Source organism: Castanea sativa, chromosome 10 (genome assembly GCF_040712315.1).
Source record: "Castanea sativa cultivar Marrone di Chiusa Pesio chromosome 10, ASM4071231v1".
NCBI classification, from domain to species: Eukaryota; Viridiplantae; Streptophyta; class Magnoliopsida; order Fagales; family Fagaceae; genus Castanea; species Castanea sativa.
Window position 1 is genome coordinate 21,475,339 of NC_134022.1, and position 23,292 is coordinate 21,498,630.

Sequence of the window (23,292 nt, forward strand, 5' to 3'; positions counted from 1 at the left end):
TTGGTATGTTGATATGTTTTAAGAGTTAAAACATATTGAACTGAACCGTGTGAGATTTATTATTCTTCCAACGATTGTCAAATGAATAATAAACTCACGACTTATATTTGCATGAACTCTTAATCCTGAGAGAATAATGAACTTGATCATGAGGTGTAGGTTGCTTTAATATATCAAGAGTGAGATCTATAGTAACGGTCAAAACCTCAGTATGTTGGGCAACTGCATTTAGTGTTGATGGAACATATATTCTCAAGATAGAATTCATAGTCTCTTAACGAAGATATAAAATATTCCCTTGAGATAAGTTTAATGGATTTCTTATTCAGAGAGTTAGGCCTAACCACTTTAGTAAGGAGTTACTAAAGTATATATTTATGAAATTGGATTTCATAAATATATGATGAATAACTTAAAGGATTAAACCAGGTACTCAAGGATAAGATGTAGTAATTTACAAAGTGACAATCTACTTTCATGATTTTGTGTTACTACAAATATTTTATGAAGGGGTTGCATGTACAATAAAGTCTTGGGATATAATTTATAAATAAGACCTAAAGTGCAACTATATTTATATAGTGGAATTAAATTTAGTTAATGATAATTTTGGACTTGTCAAGAGTTGACAGAAAAGCCCAAGGCTCATTGGAGCTAGTGTCTTATTGGTCCATTTTGGTCTCACTCCAAGCCACACACTTAAGGCCAATTGGAAAGACCTAAAAGGCCAGCTCAATTAGATAATCAATTAGATACAAATGGAGAAATATATAGAATTTTCAGTAGAGAATTTTTGTTTGAACACTATTATAGTGTAAGAAGTGTTAGACACTCCTTGACATTCTCCCTTTGGAACTGATTGAGAGACCACACATCTTGAGTGTTAGTGGAATTGGAGTGAAGATTGAAAGTGTTCCCAAGAAATTTTGATTTTCGATTTTGAAATTCACCACTCTAAGGTACACTTTCTTGTTCTCAAATTCTAAAACTTATATAGTACATGTTAACTTTTATGAATAAAGTAAATCCGTTATTTTTCCACTGCGTACATGCATATTTCCATCAGAATGTTCTTGCTGGATGCCATTGAAGTTGGTAGCAAGATGATGAAGATTTCTTTCTTTGAAGGAGAATGAGATGAGAGGCAGAGAGGTCCCATTAGGCATGCCAGAATTTGTAGACGACTAAATTTTTTAATTCGAAATAAATCAAACAAATACAATAGTTTCACAAATGCGAATTTGTATTGATGAATGTGTGGTACAATTCTTTTTGATTACAAAAGAATAACCCTCTGATTCGATCTCCTTGGAAGATTTGTTTATTGGAATTTTGGTAATGTAATTTTGATTTGAACACAAAATATCCTTTAACTTGGTTGAGGAATGGATCGAAGATATTCGAAACGGGATTACAATGAATCTCTGGCTACGAGTTTGTTAGAAATTCTTTGTTCTTTGTGTTCTTCGCGTTCTTGATACATTCTTCGTGTTCTTGGCGTTCTTCATCTTCGAAGGTTTGTGGTGGAAGTTCTTTGGTGCTTTAGAGGCTTGAATCTGTAGAGCTTCGTTGATTTGTGGTTTGTTGAGGTTTCTGGAGGCTTTCGAGCTTGATTCCAGTGAATTTTGAGATCTAGGTTGACAGCTTGGATGGTTTTGCTTCGAATGTTCTTCGGTCTTGAAGTTGAAGTTCTTGGAGGCTTTGGGGCTTGATTCCTGCAGAGCTTCTATACTTCTGAGTGCTTTTGAATCTTCTTTGATGTTTCTTATGCTCTAGATGGCTTGATGTCCTCTTAAATTTCTTAGGAAGGCTTCTATTTATAGGAGTTCGGGAGTGGTTGAGCGACACGTGGCGGAGTCTGATTGGTGACAAATGTCAGAGCCTGATTGGTCTACTTATGTCATCGCTTACACGTGTTGGATTGCTTGTGTCATCACTTATACATGTTGATGCATTTTATGCCCCTATTTCAATGACACTTGGCAAGTTTCCATTGGTTTCTGAATAGCAATAGCAAAACCTAGCAGTAGTACATGGCGCTTTGTAATTGGTCGTATTTTGTGGACTTGATAGTACGATGTGTCAGCTTGTGATAGGTCGGGATTTTTCCCTCTCTACACACCATTGAAGTTGCATCAATACTACAAGACCACTTCCTTCCTCAAACCACTATCACAGAGCCAAACTTATTCAAGGGATCTTCTCAACCTTATCAAATCTCGAGATTTCATCAAACTTCCATCTTGAGTTTTAGAGGGGTTTTAGAGATATATTAGCCCATTAGCATAGGCTCAACTGTAATTCTACTTTGTGTGCAAGTCAAGTCTCCTACTTGTACTAGAAGTAAATTAGTCTAGGATTTAGTCTACTATATATACACATGTTATGGTTTACTGTAACATATAATTTATACTACACTCTAATATATTATTGATGTGGCCCTTTAGGGCTTCTCTGTGGATGTAGGCCGTTAGGCTAAGCCATGCAACCCTCGTGTGTAATTGTATCCTATACTTTTTGCTTTCGCTTCTCTGCATTCATACTAGCATATTCAACATTGTGTATCAATGCCAATATTTAACAAGTAATAAAACATTTGCAACATATACTGTATCTGGTAGAGCATTAGCTTTAGCACTACCAAAAAAGTGCTTTAAGAGCCTTAAAACTCTTTTAACACATATAGGGCGCCTCTAGTGGTGCATTAGCACAACCAGAAAAAGTGTTTTAAGATCCTTAAAGCTCTCTTAGCACAAATTGTCAAACATTGTAAACATCTTTAAGCCTAAAGTTGAATTTTGGAGCTGTTAGAGGGGAAAAAATTCTATAATTCATTGTTCAATTTTTTTATTAATCTAAACTTCAAATCACTGTTCATTGTAATTTGCTAAACACTCGAAATGAGAAAGAGATATAGTAGTCATCATCAGACGTTCCTCTATCATAAGAGCTTTAAAAGTTGAGTGAAATATTATAACAGATAAACAATTAGAGACTTTGGGAACCTAGCCAACTCTTTTCTTGAGTCTTGAGTCTCTTAACCATGCAAGTGACGATAGAAAAAATTATCTTATAGAGAAGCTACATGAATTTGGAAACCGATCCAAGAGATACATCCTCTTAAGATACAGGAGATTGAAAATGGCCCAAGATGAGGCCTAAGAAATAAGGTGATGTAATGAATTTAATAAATTTTCAAACTTGTGGTTATATCTTGATGGCAATCTGTTATGGAAATATGTGTAATTAGTCTCTAACATGTGAAATGTGTAGGAATTGGGCCGAAATAGACTGAAGTGGATCAAATAAATGGAAGTGGACCAAATTGGACTGAGATGGACCAAATAGACCGAGATGGACCAAATAGACCTGTGGACCGAAATAGAGCAAGTGGACTAAAATGTTACGTGGCTCAACAAGAACTTAGCAACCCTAAATGCTCCAATTTATCTTTTATGTAATCCACTTAAGGAATTTTGATTCGAATGTAATCTTAGCAATGCCTAGTATGAGATGGGCCAAGCCACCTGAGAAATTTTGGAAGTCAAACTGTGATGTAGCATTGGAGTCAAATAAGGCGGTCATCACAGCTGTGCTTGGTGATTGGAGTGACAGAATCATGTAGGGTTGGGCTACAGAAATTCCAAAATGCAACCTCAAGGTTGAAGCAGCAAAGGCCAAAGCCATCTTTTGGGCTCAAAATTCAAATCATATATATTTTGCGGAAACTTTTGGGCTCTTTAACTGGCTGAGGATAAACAACTAAGGAAACTTATCAATGGAAAACTGATTCTAGAACACATCACATCACCTATATGTAGGTTAGTCAAATGGACCTGAAGACAAATCTATGTATTTGGTTGTCTTCGGCCTTAATTTTTTTTCACCTAAAACTGGGTGGCAAGATATTTGTAACTTTGTTCTCTATCCCTTAATATTAAATTATTAATGCTTTAATTTTTTCTTTCAGTGAAAAAATAAAATAAAATTCATGTACAAACCTTTCCACTTTTTTTTTTTTTTTCAAAACACAATTTTTAAAACCTTTTTTTTCTTTTTTCTAGATATGATTTTTTTTTTAAATAACTGAAAAAATAAACTATACTAAAACAGGCAGGGTGTGTCTGTGCTAATTGATAGCCATATTTGCATGTGGCCCTCAAGCATACACATTGTCTATTTGATTTTCCATTACATCAACTTTAGCGTAATATAGTTTGTAATATTGATTACAAGTATCTTTTGTGTTTGTTAGAATATCCCAAATCCCAATGATTATATGGCTCAAATCAATATGTTTTTCTATCACAACTTGTTAGGTGCAGACCCTTTACCTAGCCAATAGGTGATCTTAGCAGGCAACAAAAATCAATGCCCACTTTGACCTAACATACCATCCATATATACAAAATTCTATCAAATGATGATTGTGTTTGAAGTTTTGAACAGAGTCAGATCACCAAACATGAAAATTATAGTCTTTTAATGGGTTTCAGTTGAAGTAGTAAGTGACTTAGTGTTTGTGCAGATATTCTAGGTTTTTTTTTTTTTTTTAATAATGCTCACAAGATTTTGTGGAAAAAGAAGAAGTTATATATTGACTGCAATTGCCAATTGTTAGTTATACTGTCACCAAACTCTATAATTGGGAAGTTGATTGGTTTATATTACGGACAAGTCATGGAAGTAGGATTAACAGAATTGATTAGACACTTTAATTCAAAAACTGAACGACTTAGCAAATAGATATTTTAACAATTAACAATTAACAAATTTCACTTAGCCAAGGTCGTAAGAGGGAGGGAGGGGATATGTGATGGAGAATTAAAGAAACGCTATAGCAAAACCCTAAAACATATCAATCCAAAGTGGATTTGTGATACATAAACTCATCAACCCAATTGTAGAGCAAAATTGCATGAAAGAATAAAACAAAATCCATTAAAAGAAATATGATTTATATATAGTATGTAGATTTATCACGTAACATGTCATTATAAATATGATTTCTATTTTAATTTGCACCCTCCTTTTAAGTCTTGATATTACTCTTGAAATATTAAGTTCAATGTGTAATGGTCATCACTCATCATTAAGGTCCCCAATCATCAATGTTATATTGGCAAGAGCCTTGTAACTCAACTTGTAGGCATTCTTTTAGTGTTTCTAACACTTCTAAAGTTCAAATCCCCTTACTTCTCAACTATCAAATTAAAAAAAGGAAAAATAAAGAAATCTTCAGTACCATACTAATATACTATAGCCCTCATTTTCTCTCCGAAGTCTTCTTGATATCATTTTTTCAAAGCTTTAAGATTATAAGTCAATGAAAGATTTTTGGTCTAAACTTTCACTCATGGAAACCGAGATTTTGGTACATGAAGCTTTCATATTGACCTTAGAACATAGAAGTTAGAAGGTCTTTTCTCTCGATCTTTCTCGTTTGGTGGTGAATTATCTTGAAATTCCACTTCATAACATCCACTATGTTAGTTATTTTATTAAACTCATAAAGGTCTTTTTGTCAAATATCATTACAAGTATGAGAGGAGCATTGAGGAATTAAATTAAGAATTGACTCCCAATGGTAATGGACTTGGATTCCTATTCAAAGCAAGTATTCAAATAAAAAAGAGGGCAAATAATATTTTCACAATAAATTATATGTGTGGTAAGTTGTTATTAGTTATAATTTGAATTCATAACTTAAATTACTTTTTTGTCCACTTATAACAACCAATAACAATCTACCACTTAAGATTTGTTGTGAAAATGTTGTAAATATAATATTTCTTAACAAAAAAAAAAAGGTGATGAAATTACATTTTTTTCATCCTGAATTTTCAATTTATTTTTTATGTTGCCAAACTATCAATTTACTCAATTATATGTTAAATGAAAAAAAAAATATTTGCATTAATGTACTATCTACTGTCTAAATCAGGTGTTAAATAACTGTGTAAAACTATAGAAGAAACCAATTCATAGTCTCATAGACACACTCTGTAAAGTGTTGCAGAAATAAAAGCCAATGGGCCTGGGCTTACATGGGTCTACAAGTCTACAACCAATGATCTAACAAAGGGCAACAGAGAACATAATAATATATTTTTGATATATTTCAACAGTAATGGTAAATACTAAATAGATGAAGGTGGTTGACACAGAACACACCAATCTCAACAAATATGGATCTGCTTTAATGTAAGATGGAAATGAGCCACCAACCAAAAACAAACCGATGTTGACACTGCTTGTATCTGAATCAAAGACAAATTTAAAGTGTCTTTTTAAGAATTTAACTACACTCTTAATTGATTCCTCGAAATCCTACACTCCCAACCCAAGTCCCAAATTATCTACAAGATTTTTTTTTTTTTAGTGAATTAATTATCAGCAAGCTTGTGAAAAAAGCAAACAATAAAGTGTATTAAAACTACATGTTGGACAAAAGCAATGAAGTTGAAGTGTATAATAATTTATTTATTTATTTAGATAGTTTTAACTTATAACGTCTGTTTTTTATGATTGTATTTTTTATTATCAAACGAACATATTAATCGATTTTTAATGTAACTAGGTTTAAATCTCAAATCTCTTATTCAACCGTCAAAAACTTTACTATTTTTTTTTTAGAGATAATTACAATATGCTCTACCAACCCCACATCTCGAACAATTCTCCCCTTAAACCTCCAAGCACTAAACATTGGAAGGTGTCAATTCAATTACAAGATTTTTTATGAAATTTTACTAGTTGAGCCAACTGGAACACTCAATATAATAAATCTTTCAATTGGTACAATGGTACACTATAGTCGGCACAATATTTTGATTAACCTTAATCATATGCACAATCTCAATTTCTTGCAAGGGGGTTTTGGTTTATACTTAGTGAATGTGTGAGTTACGTTTGAATGATTATGAAGCAAGTATTTATAATTGCTATGAAGATTGTTAAATTGTTAAGGAATTGTTAGTACAACGCAATCGATTAAAAGTCCAAATAAACAATAGCCATTTTCTTGTCGTATGTCTGTGGAAAAGGTTAAAAAAATCTAATAATACATCATATCTGCAACGTAACGTACCCAAGGGGAATCGTGCATTGGTATAAAGTTTTGATTTCACATTATAATAGTAATGATGATACTTACTACTTAGTGATTAAAATAGTAATAATGATAATTTGAGTAGATGTGACTCATGGAGCTAATTTACATATTCATTCATAATAATTTGAGAATTTATTGAAAAAAAAAATCGAAATATTAAACCCCATATATTGTCTCAATTTTTACTTATTCCAAGGCATAAAAACCAAAGAAACAAACATTAGGTCAATTCAATTTTAATTACCATTTATTCATAATTTTAAAAATTATACTTGCGTTGATGTTTATTTGAATTTTCTACACAGTTAGTCTTGAGCCAAAAAAAAAAAAAAGGAAAAAGATTTTTAAAAAAGAGAGATTTTTACTTTTTAGTAAGTCGACAATTAATGAAAAATTAGTCAACGAATGTGAAGAAATCTTTTATGGATTCAGTAAATTTGATTTCAATTAGTTGATGTAGCTTAATAGAGTCTTATCTTAAGATTAATTGGAATTAAAACTCAATTGAGTTGAAATAATTCATACCCTCATAGTAATTTTATTTCTCTTTTAATTGGGCAAGAGAAAGTTACAGGCTAAACATATTCTCTTTTACGTAAAAGAGAGTTCCCCACAAGTCATTAAAAATGAAAACGATTTTGAGAATAGCCTTAAAATCTATTATTATCAAACTTTACCTTTCAAGCTTTAATGACAGCTTTTTTTAAAAAAAAATTCCTCATCCATTTATTACTTAATACATTCCTCCTAACTAGTATGGATTCATGTCCAACTTAATTGTCTATTCAACTTTTTCCGATAACTATTGGAATCAATGAAGTGAACAATTCAAAAATGTAACTCTCTCTGACTTTAACTGGTACATCCTCCACATATTATTTATGCGTGGTCCTTTGTATAGGCCACAGTTTGACCCATAAAGCCAAGTGTATACTGTATAATTCACATGTTCTATATAACTCCACGTGACATATCCCAAAGCAGACCAAGTAGCCAAATAGAGCCGTCTCTGAATTTCTGACCGTTGAAGTTACCTGATAAGATCAATAAGAATCTTTAGGACCTTGTCTTCAAGAATGGTAGAATACAATAACATAATCTAGTACCTTTTTTTTTTTTTTGGTATTTATAATTTTTGTATATTTTATTTTCAAAAAAAAAAAAAAAATTGTTAACAGTAACTTGCACCAAAAAAATATTAATAGTGAACAGTAGCCCGGGAAACATAGAAAAGGCAGTGTTTGTTGAAGAGCTTAGAGGACACCCTGAAATCAAAGCCCACTTCTACTTCTTCTTCTTCTTCTTTTATCTGTCTTTTATCTATTCATTCTCTTATTTGTTCTCTCTGTGTGTTTGCATGGAAAATATATGACAGCCTTCAGTTTCTCCTCATGGTATGTCCAAATCCAAGTTTGTTTTTGTTCTAGTAATTTTAAATTTAGTACTATATTTTGGTTTTATGCACTTTTCATTTTGTGGGTTTATTGTAATTTGTGTTCATATGTGATTATATGGCATCAAGTTTGCCTTTTGTTGCTTATTCTCTGTTCTGGAATTCTTCCATGTGGTTTTTTATTCATATTGGGCTATGCTTCTTCTTCTTCCTGTTTCATTGATTTGTAAGTTTGAATGGTTCTTTTTTCGGGTATGGTAATTCAATAGCTTATCAAAATTTTGTGGTTTGGAATCTTTTGGCTATTGTTTTCTCATCCAACTTGTCTTGTAGTTCTACTTTGTTTTCTAAGATACCATTCTTTTCTGCATTGTCCCATCAGTTCAATTCCTTTGTATCTACGTTAGTGTTTGTTTCATATGTTGTTCACTTTAGTTCATCTATATGTATCTAAATTTTCCTCTTATTAATAAAGATTTACTTGTAATGCCTTTTCTGTTCATGTTTTGGCTTCTAATCATTATCTGGGAATCATATTTGCAGAGAGAACAAAAACATTTGGGTAATTGACTGAAACAACGTAAGAAAATCAAATGCTATTTATGCTGCCTTTGATTCAACATAAGGTAAAAGTTTCCATCTTTTGACTGAGTCATCTATTTTAAACTGTTCATTCTCAATTACCATTCCTAGCATTAACATGCTGCAATATTTTCCTTTCTTGGTAGGTTTCTGTTCTTTGAATATGAAAAAGAAGGTAGATTATTCTTCTCCTGTTGGAGTTCTTGAGGACTATTTTAAGAGCTCAGAATTTGAAACATGTTCTTCAAAAGAACACAATGTAGACCATGAAGTGCAACAACACTCAAAGCCCACTACTCGTTGGCATGGATTTGTCCAATTATTAAGAAGTAGATCCAAAAAATCGCTGGCCACAATGCATCCTCTCAGTGTCATGAAGCTCTCAAGAAGAATTAGTGGTAGTATGAGGGAGGCCAAAGCTATGTTTCCAAGCTTTTGTGCAGATACTGATTTGAACTATACTAGGTTACCATGGAAGAATTTTAGCTTGTATGAGCTACAAACTGCAACCAACTATTTCAGTCATGGTTTGTAGTATGCTTCAGTATTTTATTTCAAATTTAGTAATCTGTTACTTATAATTTAATTATGACATGCCATAATAGGATTTTCGGCTTTGCTTCGGTGTAGAAAACCTGATTGGAAAGGGTGGTTATGCTGAAGTTTACAAGGGGTGTTTACGAGATGGACAGCTTGTAGCAATCAAACGTCAAACAAAGGGAACAGCCGACGAGATTATAGGGGACTTCTTATCTGAGCTTGGTATAATGGCCCATGTGAACCATCCAAATACTGCTAAGTTAATTGGCTATGGGACTGAAGGAGGAATGCACCTTGTTCTTGAACTATCTCCACATGGGAGCTTAGCTTCTCTGCTTTATGGTCAGTTGCCATTTTGGGGTTAATATATCTCAAAATTTAGAGACTATAATTCAATGTATCCTGTTTTATTAATTCTTTTCCTTGTTGGAAAATGCCTATATATAGGTTCAAAGGAAAAGCTGGGATGGGGTATTAGGTATAAGATTGCATTAGGGACAGCTAAAGGTTTAGTATATCTTCATGAGGGTTGTCAAAAAAGAATCATCCACAGAGACATTAAAGCTGCAAACATTTTGCTTACAGAGGAGTATGAGCCTCAGGTACCATTTTAGTCACTTTAGATATACAAATATAAGCAACCTATGATTGGACATTTGTGAAGAAGTTCATGCTTCTATCATGAAGTTTAGGTCAAGTTGTTTTTAGATTACTTCCCAATGCACTTTTATGTAATTTTTCAGTAGTGTGGACTTCAATTAGTATGCCTATTTTGTAACAGATATGCGATTTTGGACTTGCGAAATGGCTACCAAAGGAGTGGACTCATCATACTGTTTCAAAATTTGAAGGCACATTTGGGTTGTTAGCCAGCTTAACTTTATTTTTTTTCCTTGACTATCAATCAAAGAATTGGTTATAGACTGAAGCCATTAATTGTTGGAGTGCAGGTATCTTGCTCCTGAGTTCTTACTGCATGGGATAGTAGATGAAAAAACTGATGTCTTTGCTTTTGGTGTGCTGCTATTGGAACTAGTCACAGGACGCCGAGCACTAGATTACTCACAGCAAAGTGTTGTTTTGTGGGTATATCTCTTAATTATATTCCCATGTGCAGGTTTGGACTTGTATGTTAAGTGTACTTCTCAAATGGATGTGTACTGATAATTTGTTATTGTTAAATGTATCAGGCAAAACCCTTGCTGAAGAAGAATCACATTAGGGAGCTTGTTGATCCTTCTCTATCTGATGACTACAACTCTCGACAGTTGAATCTTGTGCTCTTGGTTTCCTCTTTATGCATACAACAGTCATCAATTCGACGGCCTTCTATGAGTCAGGCATGTTCTGTTCTTGCACAGCTAATAATATTTGAGTATAGTGATAATACAATTAAGAAGAGACTTTCAGGTAAAAGTTGAGCCTGACTCAATGGTTAAGCTTTGGAGATTTTTCACAAATGCTAAAAGACTGAACTTGTTGCAATAACAACAAAACTTTAGTCCCAAAATTTTGGGATCAACTATGTATCCTGAACAAATTAATTAGGATTGACCATGTGTTAAAGATTGAACTTGTATATAATTAAATATCCAAAGATAATGTAGGGTCTAGGAGAAAGACTTTAATTTTTTATGCCAGTTGTTGCTTCATCATTTTCTAATTCAGAAGTGCAACAAGGTATTTCATTTCTGATAGTCTGGCAGGACTTCAATTTTATAACCAAAACATGTAATTTTTACTCAATTTCCTCTCTTTTCTACTAGGCATAAACTAATCAGTGATAGTAATTAGTTTTTTTGTCCCCTAATCAATAGTAATTAGTTTAACATTAAAGAACTCTATGGTAACAATCTTCACTGTTTGCACTTGAAAATGTAGCAGGTTCTACAGCTTCTTAATGGCGACCTTAGCTGCTTGAAATGCATAAAAAGCAGTCGAACAGCATTCTTCCAGAGAGCTTTTCATGAAGAGTTCATTGGTGCAGAAGAGTGCAACCCAATTAAGACTTAGATGATACTAATGAGCATTAATATACGGGTTCCATATATAATTCCAAATATGATTATAACTCATTGTCCACCATCATGTATATGATGAAACAAAGATTTAGGACATTGAAGCTTAAATGATCTTGCACCATCAAGCATTTTAGTATGCTGGTCTCAGAAGAAAGGAATGATTATGCCTTTTCACCTATGTGCTCAGAAGAAAATGTTAAAGAACAAAAGGAAAGAATGACAATGGGTTTGAACCTATGTACATAAAAGAGATTAGGTAACAAAACCTGAGAATGTTAAATTAACTTATATTGTAATGAATTCTCTGTACAGTGTTTACCAAAAAAAAAGAATTCTCTGTACAGTTTTACTTGGAGGAAGTTAGGGAAACTTCTGCTAAGGTTATTTACAATCGCACCTCTCTCCCTAGAGATTTTTGGTATTAGTTATTACATCAAGCTACCATTTGGGTTTATTTACCATATACTGATGAACCAAAAAAAAATAAAGATTAATATTTAAGTGAGATTGATTAAATTTAATTTTTTCTGGTTAATTTAGTTTATTTGCTTATATACAGTTTTCTAAAGCTTTATCTTTCTAGGTACAAATGTACTTTATCCAATCTTATTAAGATAATAAAATATGCTATGAGCAAAAAAAAGTTAATCCAAATACACATTAAATATATATTTTTAGGTAAGCTAAAATTACCTTTTTTAATGAAGAAGATTTGATTGATAGGAGGTCAATATCATCTATAATTGATATAGTGGGGGTGGAGGAATGTATGGGCTAAGTTAGGTTAAGCCCTACTTTATTGAGGTTTAGTTTAAGCCTCACTTTATAAAGGTACCAACCAAGTATATCTGCTACTATGAATGGACCAAATAGATAATCTTGCCAGTTAATTATCTCTCAGTACTCAAACAGTCAAACCTCTCTAAATCTTATCAATGGTAATGTCTTTAATTATCAATCGCACATTGCAAAATTTCTATTCATCTAAAATCAACAGTTTTGTTGTATAGAAATTTGGGATTTGATCCCCTCCTACATAAAAAAATCAATGGTCCATGACCTTTATTTTTTTTGTTGGGTAGGTTTTAGTTAACTCAATTGTTCAAGTCTTTTATCATTAAGAGCGAACGCCAGGAGTTGAAACCTCTCTCTCTCTATATATATATAAATATAAATGAGGGCCTCTAGTCCTTAGTTTTTATTTATTTATTTAAGATATATGTTTGCCATTTACATTTCTTGTTGGCATTTTATAAAATTTTGAAGTGGGGAATGGCCGAATGGGGACCCATAGAGCTCAATTTCAACTATAACTTTGTGAAAATTTCTATCATGTCAGCTATTCCTTTTATCAATCCCATCTTGGAGACTTTGACAAGTAATGGGAAGAGTATAAAGTAGAAAGTATATGTAATTTGCCAATTTATTTTTCTAATTTCTTCATGTCCAAGGTTTTTTTTTTTATCCCTTACTAGAAATAGAAAATGAATTGAATTCCACATATTTTTTAATATATATTTTTTGCACTTGAAGAATACATGATAGGTGGGCTTTGCTCTCAATATAATCCTATCTAATTTACCACTAGTTTTGATGGGCTATAAAGGCCCAATTAGTAATAGGCATAAATCTGTGTAACCTTTGTGTAAAGGTGTGCAATGGTTAGCCAACCTAACTCAACCCAAGTAATGTATAAATATTTTATGCTTTGTAAAAAATTAGGTTTTGATTAATTATTTTTTAAAATTTTCAATAAATTATTACAATATACATAATATACATAAAATTATATTTCAAATTCATCAAAATACTTATATCAATCAAACTAAAAATTAAAATAAGACTATATAAGTAAAAAAAAAACTTATATACATGGTGAGACAAGTTTGATTGAAAAAAATTATCAACCCAACTCAAGATTCAAAATAAAATTCCAACTTACCAACCTATGAAAATCATTGGATTGGTGGGTTTAATGCATACCCTTACATCTATGGATGTTTTGACCAAAACCAATCACAAATCTTTAGCTTGGAGCTTGTTGTAGCTTAACGAAATAAGGTTTGGAGCCTTTGGGACATAATAACTTCAATGAAATTTATGATTAAAGACTTCTCAATTATCTAAGAATTACTTTATGGTTTAAGAATCTGTTTTTTCCCTTTTGTTGTTGGTAAGTATAGTTAATAAGTTATAGCCAAATATGGTATGAAAATAATCTAAATTGCCTGGAACTTTGGATTATAGTTGAAGATATTTGGGGTCTGTTTGGCAGTAGCTTTTAAACAACAGTTTTTAGTGTTTAAAAAATAATAATACTTTTGACACGTATTTCTATAACATTCAAACACACTGAAAACTGAACAACAATATTTAAATACTATTACCAAACCAGACCTCGGTTACTTAAAACACCCAACAACAAAACATAAATACCAACAATTACATTGTAATAATGACACCATTTTGTCCCTCAGTTGAATCAAACAGCCACAAGCCAAAAATGACATCGTTTTTGTCTCTTTTTAGGATCTTATTTACGGAAAAAAATAAGTTCATTATGAGGTCATTTATTGATACACATTAAGAACAAAATTCTTCCAATACAAAAATCATCAAAAACTTAAACAATTCCACATTAGGGTATGTAACATAGTCTCTCAAGCAAAGCAATTTCCAACCCAAAATGGTGTCACCTTGACCCAAAGTTTGGACAAAGTGGACACAAATGATATCATTCTGATAATTAATCACTAAATAAGCTCTGTATTATAAACTAAAATTAAGGCTAAAAGTAGTGATTAATTACTGTATTCTGAACTAATACACCTACCAATCACCAATGACTGAACAAGCCCAATCACAGCCCACACGGCCACACCTTCCACCAATATCATTATCAACTATCATCGGTGTAGGCCCATTTGTGAACTATAAAATACAATTAAAAAAAAACATTAAAAATCCAATTGTCCCATCGCAATAAATGAAAAGAAATTAGCTTTAACTATGATCTCATATCACATTAATTAAAGTATCAAAATCCTTTAGATATATATATATATATATATATATATATAACAAATAAATAAAGTAGTAATAAGCCTATAAGTTAATGGGTGTTATTTATTAATAAATTATTTTGAGAAAATTTTAATATTAATTTTATAAAAAATATATAGAAATTAATTTTTTTTTTCTATTTCTATAAATTTTTTATAAAAATACTACATAAAATATCCATATATATAAATAAAAGTAAAACTAATATTAAAATTTTTTTTATAATTGTTTTTATAAAATTATAAAATCCTAAGTGGTTAATTTAGCTACGGCATCAGAAAAAAGATATTCTTTTTTAAGCGCCGTTGTATTTAACTCCAACACCACCATTTTCCTTAATCTCCGGCATTTGAAAAAAAAAAAAAAAAAGTAAAAACAAATTAAGCAAAAAACATAAATAAAAATTAAAAAATATTGATGAAAGCAAAGAGTTAAATTTTCAGTGAAGAGAGAGAGATAGAGAAAGAGAGCGAAAGAAAGCGAGAGAAAGTACAATGAACTTAGATTGAAAAAACTCTGAGAGAGAGAGAGAGAGAGAGAGAGAGTGTGTGTGTTTTGGTTTCGAAGTCAAACCGAAAAGAAACGGAGAAGAAAATTTTTTGTTTGTTTGTTTGTGTATGTGTGTGTGTGTTTGTTTGTGTTGCGATATTTTTTTCTGTTGCGCTGAAGTAATCGGATGAGATATCCGATCGTCGGCGGCGATCGGAGGAGATGTTCATCGTCGGCGGAGGCGGAAGTGGAGTTAGTTTTACCGTCGGAGGCGGTGGTGGAGGTGGCGGAAGGAGGTGGAGGACCGAGTAGCTCCGGCGAGTCGGTGGTAGTTGTTGATAGCAGCGTTGTTGTTGTTGTTGTTGTTCTAACTGTAACCGTTACTGTATGGTTGTGGTGAAGATGAAGAAAGTAAAGGCAAAGAACAACGGTTTGTTACCCAACTCACTCAGAATCATATCGTCGTGCCTCAAAACAGTTTCCACCAACGCAAGCACCGTCGCTTCCACGGTTCGCTCCGCCGGAGCTTCGGTCGCTGCTTCCATTTCCTCATCTTCTTCCGAGGACCACAAAGATCAGGTTCATATCTCTTTGATTTTTAGTTTTCTCTGTGTAAATTTTAGTCTTAATTTGATGTAAGCCTCAAATTTTGGTTCTGAATTAGATAGATTATAGTGTTTCTGTGTATTTGTATGTTTAATTTTATCACAGAAATTTATTTTAGTATAGAACTGAAATTTTCATGATATGAACTTAGAACAGTTGTGTAATTGTTAATACTGAGCTTCTTAGTAATGCTTAGGCAGCTATATAGTGCTAGTTATGAAAATCGAGGCGCTGAGTGAATTTTCTTTTATGTTTGGTGATGGTTTACTGGAAAGATTGGTGAAATGTGAGGAAATGGAAGTCATCGGATTGGTGTTTTGAAGTTGATTGTATCATTGTGTGTTTCGGTTAGCTCAACTAGTAAGTATAGTCTTGCGTCGTCAAATGAGGGACTTGGGATTGAATCTTGCCTGCACAATAAAGAAGTGGATTGTGAGTTTTAGTTAGCTCAACTAGTCAATAAAGTCTCGTGTTGTCAAATGAGGGACTTGGGATCAAATTCTGCCTACACGATCATCATGGAATGGACGCTATAGGTTCAAATATGTGGATTATTTGGAGGGAGCATAATAGTCGCATTTTTGAAGATCAGGAGCATTTGGTGGATCAGGTCATAGCATTATTTACAGGGACACTGTTTCACTGGTCTCGTTCTTGGGGATTCACTTCTAGTGATTTCATTCCATTGTTCTTAGATTCTCTTCTTATTTGTACATAGTTTGTTTTCTTTCTTGTTTGTTTGAATATATTTTTGCTACTTCATTCTCCTTGTATGAAGTAGCCTTGATTTATAAAATTTTTCTTACCTATAAAATAAAATTGTTTGAAATGGTTTTGAGATATAATCTTACTTTGTGAAAGAAAAACTATTTGTAAACGTTTCTCATATGTGCAATTCTCTGGACTTCTAAGTTTATATGATGGTGTTTGGTACTTTCTTTTGTTTTGCATTGTGTCAATAATAGTACACTGTGCTTTATGATGTGTGTTTCCCCTGGCTTATGTGGACTGGATTCAAACTTGTTAAATGTCTTGATTCTGAAGACTTTTTGTGGTGTTCAATTCTTGAGTCTAAATTAATGGCATATGCATCTGCTCCCCTTTTACTAAGATTGTGTTTATGAGAATGTGTTTCTTTTTTGGGTGAACAGGTAACTTGGGCTGGCTTTGATAGGCTTGAGCTTGGTCCGTCTGTCTTCAAACAGGTTCTCTTGCTTGGTTATCAGAATGGATTTCAAGTCCTTGATGTGGAGGATGCCTCTAACTTCAGTGAACTTGTTTCGAAACGTGATGGCCCAGTTTCATTCTTACAGATTCAGCCCTTCCCTGCATTGAATGATGGTTATGAAGGATTCAAGACATCACATCCTTTATTGCTGGTTGTTGCGGGTGAAGAAACCAATGGTTCAAACCTTGGTCAAAATCGTAGCCATTTGGGTGGCAGAGATGGTAATATGGAGTCCCGATTTGTAAACTCGGCCAACTGTCCTACTGCTGTCCGGTTTTACTCCCTTAGGTCTCATTGCTACGTTCATGTCCTGAGATTCCGGTCTGCTGTGTGTATGGTTAGATGCAGTCCTCGAATAGTAGCTGTTGGTCTGGCAACGCAAGTAAGATGGCTTAATCTGTGACATTTCGTTGACTAAAACAAGTCTAGAAGTACAGATATCTCAGTCAAAAGATATTTAACCATCCAATATATTTTAAATTTTGTATCTAACTATTTATATCTGCCTTCAAACTCCCAACATATCTAACTGTGGTTGAGTTTGAAGTGAGAACCCCCATACATTTATCATGAGTTTGCAATCTGAATTTATTTTTCTGCTTAATTCTGCTGCTGTTAAGGATATAGGTTCAGGCTGTTAATGAAGTGATGCATTTCAGTCAGTTCTTACTAGTTGGTTTATATTTTCTGAGTCCTTTGTGGTAGTCAGGACTTATGAAGACGAAGTAGATTTTTACTCTGTAGGTGTGATGCCCTATCATGATATCACTCTATTGAAGGCAGCATCCTTTGTAATATAAGGATTACTTTTACCACTTAATTGACTAAATCTTTTTTATATTTGGTGGCAGATTTACTGCTTTGATGCACTCACTCTTGAGAACAAATTCAGTGTTCTCACCTATCCTGTTCCTCAGTCGTCAGGACAGGGGAGCAGTGGGGTTAATGTTGGTTATGGTCCGATGGCTGTAGGTCCAAGGTGGTTAGCTTATGCTTCCAACAACCCACTGGTGTCTAGCACTGGTCGCTTAAGCCCACAAACCCTCACTCCTTCTCCAGGAGTTAGTCCTTCAACATCACCTGGCAGTGGTAGTTTGGTGGCTCGCTATGCAATGGAGTCTAGTAAACAGTTGGCTGCTGGAATTATCAACCTGGGGGACATGGGATACAAAACTTTTTCTAAATACTATCAAGAACTGCTCCCTGATGGATCTAACTCTCCAGTATCACCAAATTCAGGCTGGAAAGTTGGTAGGCATGCAGGAGCAGATATGGATAACGCAGGGACGGTTAGTATTTCACTCGGGATATGAAGTATTTTAAGTATTTCATCTTATTTTATGAACATCATTGATCTCTATGTTATGGGCCCTAATAGTAAAGTCAGATAGTATGGTGGAAATATTGTTTTTCAACCTTGTTGTTTTTGGTGCTTGCATCATGCTGGATTTCCTATATGATGATATAAAACTTATGTCAAATGCTGGAAGCCAGCTGTCTGTTTTACATTAGGGATGTGATTTTTTGGTTTTCTATCTAAACGTATTGGTTCTTTCTTATCATATTATGCAAACTTTTCATGATATTGTTGACCAGAATTTAAAATTTAAATTTGGAGTGAAAACTACCAGGAGAGAATGACTAATGTTAACTTCTTTCTTATTACAAGAAGTAAAACCTTAATGATTCATTTAATCTATAAACATGACAATGTCAAAAGGAGAAGAAAAGGAAGAAGTTTTATGATTATGTGAAATTCAGTTACAATGGTTGATTGCAGGTTGTTGTGAAGGATTTTGTTTCCCGAGCTGTCATATCACAATTTAAAGCGCATACCAGTCCAATATCTGCACTATGTTTTGACCCCAGTGGGACCCTTCTGGTTACTGCCTCAGTCTATGGGAATAACATAAATATATTCCGGATAATGCCATCTTGCACACGCAGTGGATCAGGTGTTCAAACTTATGAATGGGGTTCTTCTCATGTGCATCTTTACCAACTGCACCGTGGAATAACATCAGCTGTTAGTATACATTCAATTTAAAGATGATTATTGGTATCTAAGATTTGATTTTCTTGTAAGGCCCAGATTCTTGTGAGTATTTATTATATTCCTTTTCTTGTGTTTATTTATTATGCAGATCATCCAGGACATTTGCTTTAGTCATTATAGTCAGTGGGTTGCAGTTGTTTCTTCCAAGGGTACTTGTCATGTTTTTGTTTTGTCTCCTTTTGGTGGTGATGCGGGTTTTAGAATGCTTAGTTCGCAAGGTGGAGAGCCCTCCCTCTTTCCTGCTGTGTCTGTACCTTGGTGGGCTACTTCATCTTGCATCACCAATCAGCAATCTTTTCCACCGCCACCACCTGTTGCCCTCTCGGTAGTGAGCAGAATAAAATATAGTAGTTTCGGATGGCTTAATACAGTTAGCAATACTACTGCTGCAACAGGGAAGGTTTTTGTGCCATCTGGTGCTGTTGCTGCTGTTTTTCATAATTCATTATCTCAAAGCCTTCAGAATTCTAACTCAAGGGCCAATACCTTGGAGCGTCTGTTAGTTTATACTCCATCAGGTTATGTAGTTCAACACGAACTTCTGCCATCAGTTGGGGTCGAAGGATGTGACAGTGGTTCGAGGACCCAGTCAGCTTCATTTGTACATATGCAGGAGGATGAGTTAAGAGTAAAAGTTGAACCTATTCAATGGTGGGATGTATGCAGAAGGTCTGATTGGCCAGAGAGAGAGGACTCTGTTTCGGGTACCAATTTTCATGGACCAGATGCTACTGATGTTATTCAAAATAAATCAGGTTCTGGAGATAACTATGGAGTGGATTTTCTTTACATAAATGATGGCATCAGGGGGAAAAGTATGGCGAGGACTTATTCCGGAAAGCCTCACGAAAAATCTCACTGGTACCTGTCCAATGCAGAGGTGCAAATAAGCTCCGGCAGGTTACCAATATGGCAAAAATCTAAGGTATTTCTTGTGTTAAAGTTGCAATGCTCATTATCTTCTTCTATATTTTGGATGTCATTTCATTATTTCATTGTTCTAGATCTGTTTTTACACAATGGATTCTCCAAGAATTGATACAGTTGCCGGTGGAGAGTTTGAAATTGAAAAGGTCTCCATTCATGAAGTTGAAATAAAGCAGAAGGAATTATTGCCTGTTTTTGATCATTTCCTTAGCATAAAATCAGACTGGAATGGCAGGTAATGATCATTTATTTCATACTTCCTTTCTGGTTTTGGTTCCTCTTTATTAATTGGTTTTTTGATTCTTGCCATAAAATTTTGGACTTTGTATCTTTGTAAAATATTCTGATTAAAATTGCTTTTGAGTTTTGAGCCTGTCTAGTGTTGGAAGTGGGTGATACTTCACTGTAATGTTAATTGAAAAAGGCATGTTACTGTAACCTTTTCAGAACTTCTACTAAACTGTTTTATTGTTGTGTTGATGTTGTTATTGCAAGAGAGGAACGGGTGTGGGATAAATTTTACTTTTACATTGAACTTGTAGGTCTAGGTGTCACTTTGTTGGTCCACATTTTCATCGATACCAAACTACTTGAGATTTTTTTTTCTGCTGGAGTTAATTTTATATCGAAATTTATTTTTGTAGCTACAACCATACTTTTCCGTACAATATTACATCATTGGCTGCTACAATTTACATTTATTTGGTGACTTAAATGTGTGACCCTTATCCTGGGTTCAATCCCCACTAGGAGTTCCATTGGATTATCTAATACATTAGTTCTAGCACGTGGGGTCATGTATCCGTGGTTTACTCTCTAGAGGTGGGTCCAAACTCCAAAGGGCCCTGCCTTGGTGAGGTTCCACTTCATCCAAAATAATAATAATAAAAAGTAAATGCATGATCTTAGGGTCTAGAGGCATTTGCCAAGAAGGGCTCCATGTCATATTGACTCTGATGTAGCATAGAATTATGATCTGTCAGATGCTATCAGAATATGTCTAACGTCATATAAGTCTTATCATTTTTCTGACTTCTGCTGAGACTGGCTGTGTCTGTGTATCTGTTATCTTATGCTGATTAATTGTGTTATTTATGGAGCAATTACTTGGTTGTTTGATTCAGAGGCCTTTCCAGTGGAGGATATCCTAATTCTACATCTGCAGAGCATCATCCAGGTGAAGGCAAGATCACAGAAGAGACTGTCATCTGTCACTCAAAGCCAGCATCACTTAGTTCGACCGAAAGCTCGGATGGGGGTAAGAAAGAAGGGTATTTTTTTTTTCTTGAAAAATAAAATGATATTTAGACTTCATCCATCAATATTGTGCTTGATTGAAAACAATCTATGTCAAACCACTGAAATGTAATGCATGATGTGCAAATCCTTAAATAGCATAGCCAACATGCAGTTTTGATTTTGTCTTTTACTTCAACAATTGAAGTCCACTTGAATGCATATTTATTTTTTTTATGAACAAAATTCCTGTCAGGTTCATCAAGAAGAATTGAGAATTTTCCTGACTTTGATCAAATAAATAGTGAGAAGTCGTATGCATACAATTGTCAAACTTTGAATGAGATTTACCCGGAAAGAAGACCCCTTTTCGAACCTTCCATACTGAAGCAGAACTCATCGAATATTGTATCTGCTCCATCTGAACATCCAAAACCTCTGGATTCTCAAGTTGACAGTTTTGTAACAAGAGATGCCCCATCTCCAAACACTGGTGGGATTGGAATCAGTGAGGTCTCAGTTTCAGGATCTGACCAACATGCTTCTAATCTGAATATTCTTGAAGAAGGGCATACAACTGTGCACTATCCTGCTGTAGATTTTGGACCATTAATTCAGGTGGGGCACTTTGAGGTAATGCAGGACAATGGGTGTGATGGGTTAACTGTGGTTGGTACTGGTGATGTTGATAGCAGCAGTAACCACTGTGAGAGGGAAAAGCCAGGGGAGGATGGGGAAGATGATGAAATGCTTGGTGGCATATTTGCCTTTTCTGAAGAAGGTAGAAACCTGAAACTATAGTCTCTCTGATTGTTTCTTTTTTGATAGATATGCGACAGAATTTGAAATCTATGGCATTCGTTCTATGATAATTGTTCTTTATCATAAGGACAAAACACCAATGGGTTTATATTTGTCCTTTAGTTTTGTCTCTACTTAAACATAGGGATGTATGGGTATTTTAGAACAAAAAAATCCGGTCTAAACAAGGGGAAGCCCCTTAAATAGTAGTATAGATAAGAGACTTTATTAGTTTAGCTAACCGGAACCCACTTAGATTTTATAACTACTAATTATATGCAATTGTTTTCTTTTCCATTTTTCATCATATATTTTTGCAGGTTGATGCATAAATTATGGAAAGCTTTTGGGATTGCGCCTTTTTACGGAGTCATCTCATTAAGATGAAGAGAAAGTTCCAATAAGGCCTTCCAGCGTAGGGATGGTGTAGAATCTTTTCACAAAGTGTAATGCAGTGTAAATAAGGAGTGACATGTTGGCAACACATTAAGCAGAAGTGTTGGCAGCATATGTGATTAATCTCTCTCGCTCTCCCTCTATCTCTCTTTCTCATGTACATTCTGTAGATGGAAATTCATAAATTTGTGCAGGGTGCTAGTTTCGTTCAAGGGGGGTGAGTTTAAAAACTCTTTGGTAGAGTTTAATTCGGTCTTGAAGCTTCTGGGCAGACCGTATGTACAGCCGAATTGGTGTGAACAGGTTCTCTCCAGCTGTATAACTTTTTAAATTTTCTTCTGGAGGTAACAAAGTATGGAAAAATGAAAACAACATCGATTAATGGACATTATATTCATAGATGTTTTAATATTTCTTCTTAATAGCCGGTGGAAATTGCATACCAGTCATTAGAATGTGTCGGAATTTTTTGTGCTTGAAAGATGACCCTTAAATTAAAGTGGTGGGGATGAGGAATATATCTAATGTTGTGTGTTTATTTTGCTAGAAATTTAGCTTTCGTTTGCAGGCCTCTATGTTGAACCCGTTTAATTAAAATACATATTGAAATAATATTAGTCAATATTTGCTGTTACAAAATCTAATCATTTTTTTAGGGTGAAAATCTAGTCACTTATTTAGAAAAGGATGGATAATATTTTAAACTCTGTAGACTATAGTGGAGCCATTCTTTCTAATAAGAACTTTTTAGGATTTGGGGGAAAACATGTGAAAGCTTTGGCTACAAAAACCCATACAATGCACTGAAACTAAATTTGTCTCTCATGATGAGAGCCATTT

At 33.9% G+C, this 23,292-nt stretch overlaps 2 protein-coding genes across 2 annotated transcripts; both read left to right on the plus strand.

Moving 5' to 3' along the window:
- Positions 1–8,192: 8,192 nt before the first annotated feature.
- Positions 8,193–11,960, plus strand: LOC142613115 (receptor-like cytosolic serine/threonine-protein kinase RBK2). The gene is made up of 9 exons (XM_075785316.1): positions 8,193–8,508; positions 9,051–9,133; positions 9,236–9,616; positions 9,720–9,971; positions 10,077–10,231; positions 10,411–10,490; positions 10,580–10,715; positions 10,820–10,969; positions 11,514–11,960. The coding sequence occupies exons 3-9, from the start codon at positions 9,253–9,255 to the stop codon at positions 11,640–11,642; spliced, it is 1,266 nt and encodes a 421-aa protein (XP_075641431.1). The 5' UTR covers positions 8,193–8,508; positions 9,051–9,133; positions 9,236–9,252; the 3' UTR covers positions 11,643–11,960.
- A 3,220-nt stretch (positions 11,961–15,180) lies between these two features.
- LOC142613114 (autophagy-related protein 18g) lies at positions 15,181–22,874 on the plus strand. Its single transcript, XM_075785315.1, has 9 exons — positions 15,181–15,781; positions 16,960–17,418; positions 17,888–18,325; positions 18,817–19,062; positions 19,181–20,017; positions 20,097–20,254; positions 21,144–21,277; positions 21,512–22,036; positions 22,377–22,874. The coding sequence occupies exons 1-9, from the start codon at positions 15,590–15,592 to the stop codon at positions 22,379–22,381; spliced, it is 2,994 nt and encodes a 997-aa protein (XP_075641430.1). The 5' UTR covers positions 15,181–15,589; the 3' UTR covers positions 22,382–22,874.
- The last annotated feature ends 418 nt before the right edge of the window (positions 22,875–23,292 follow it).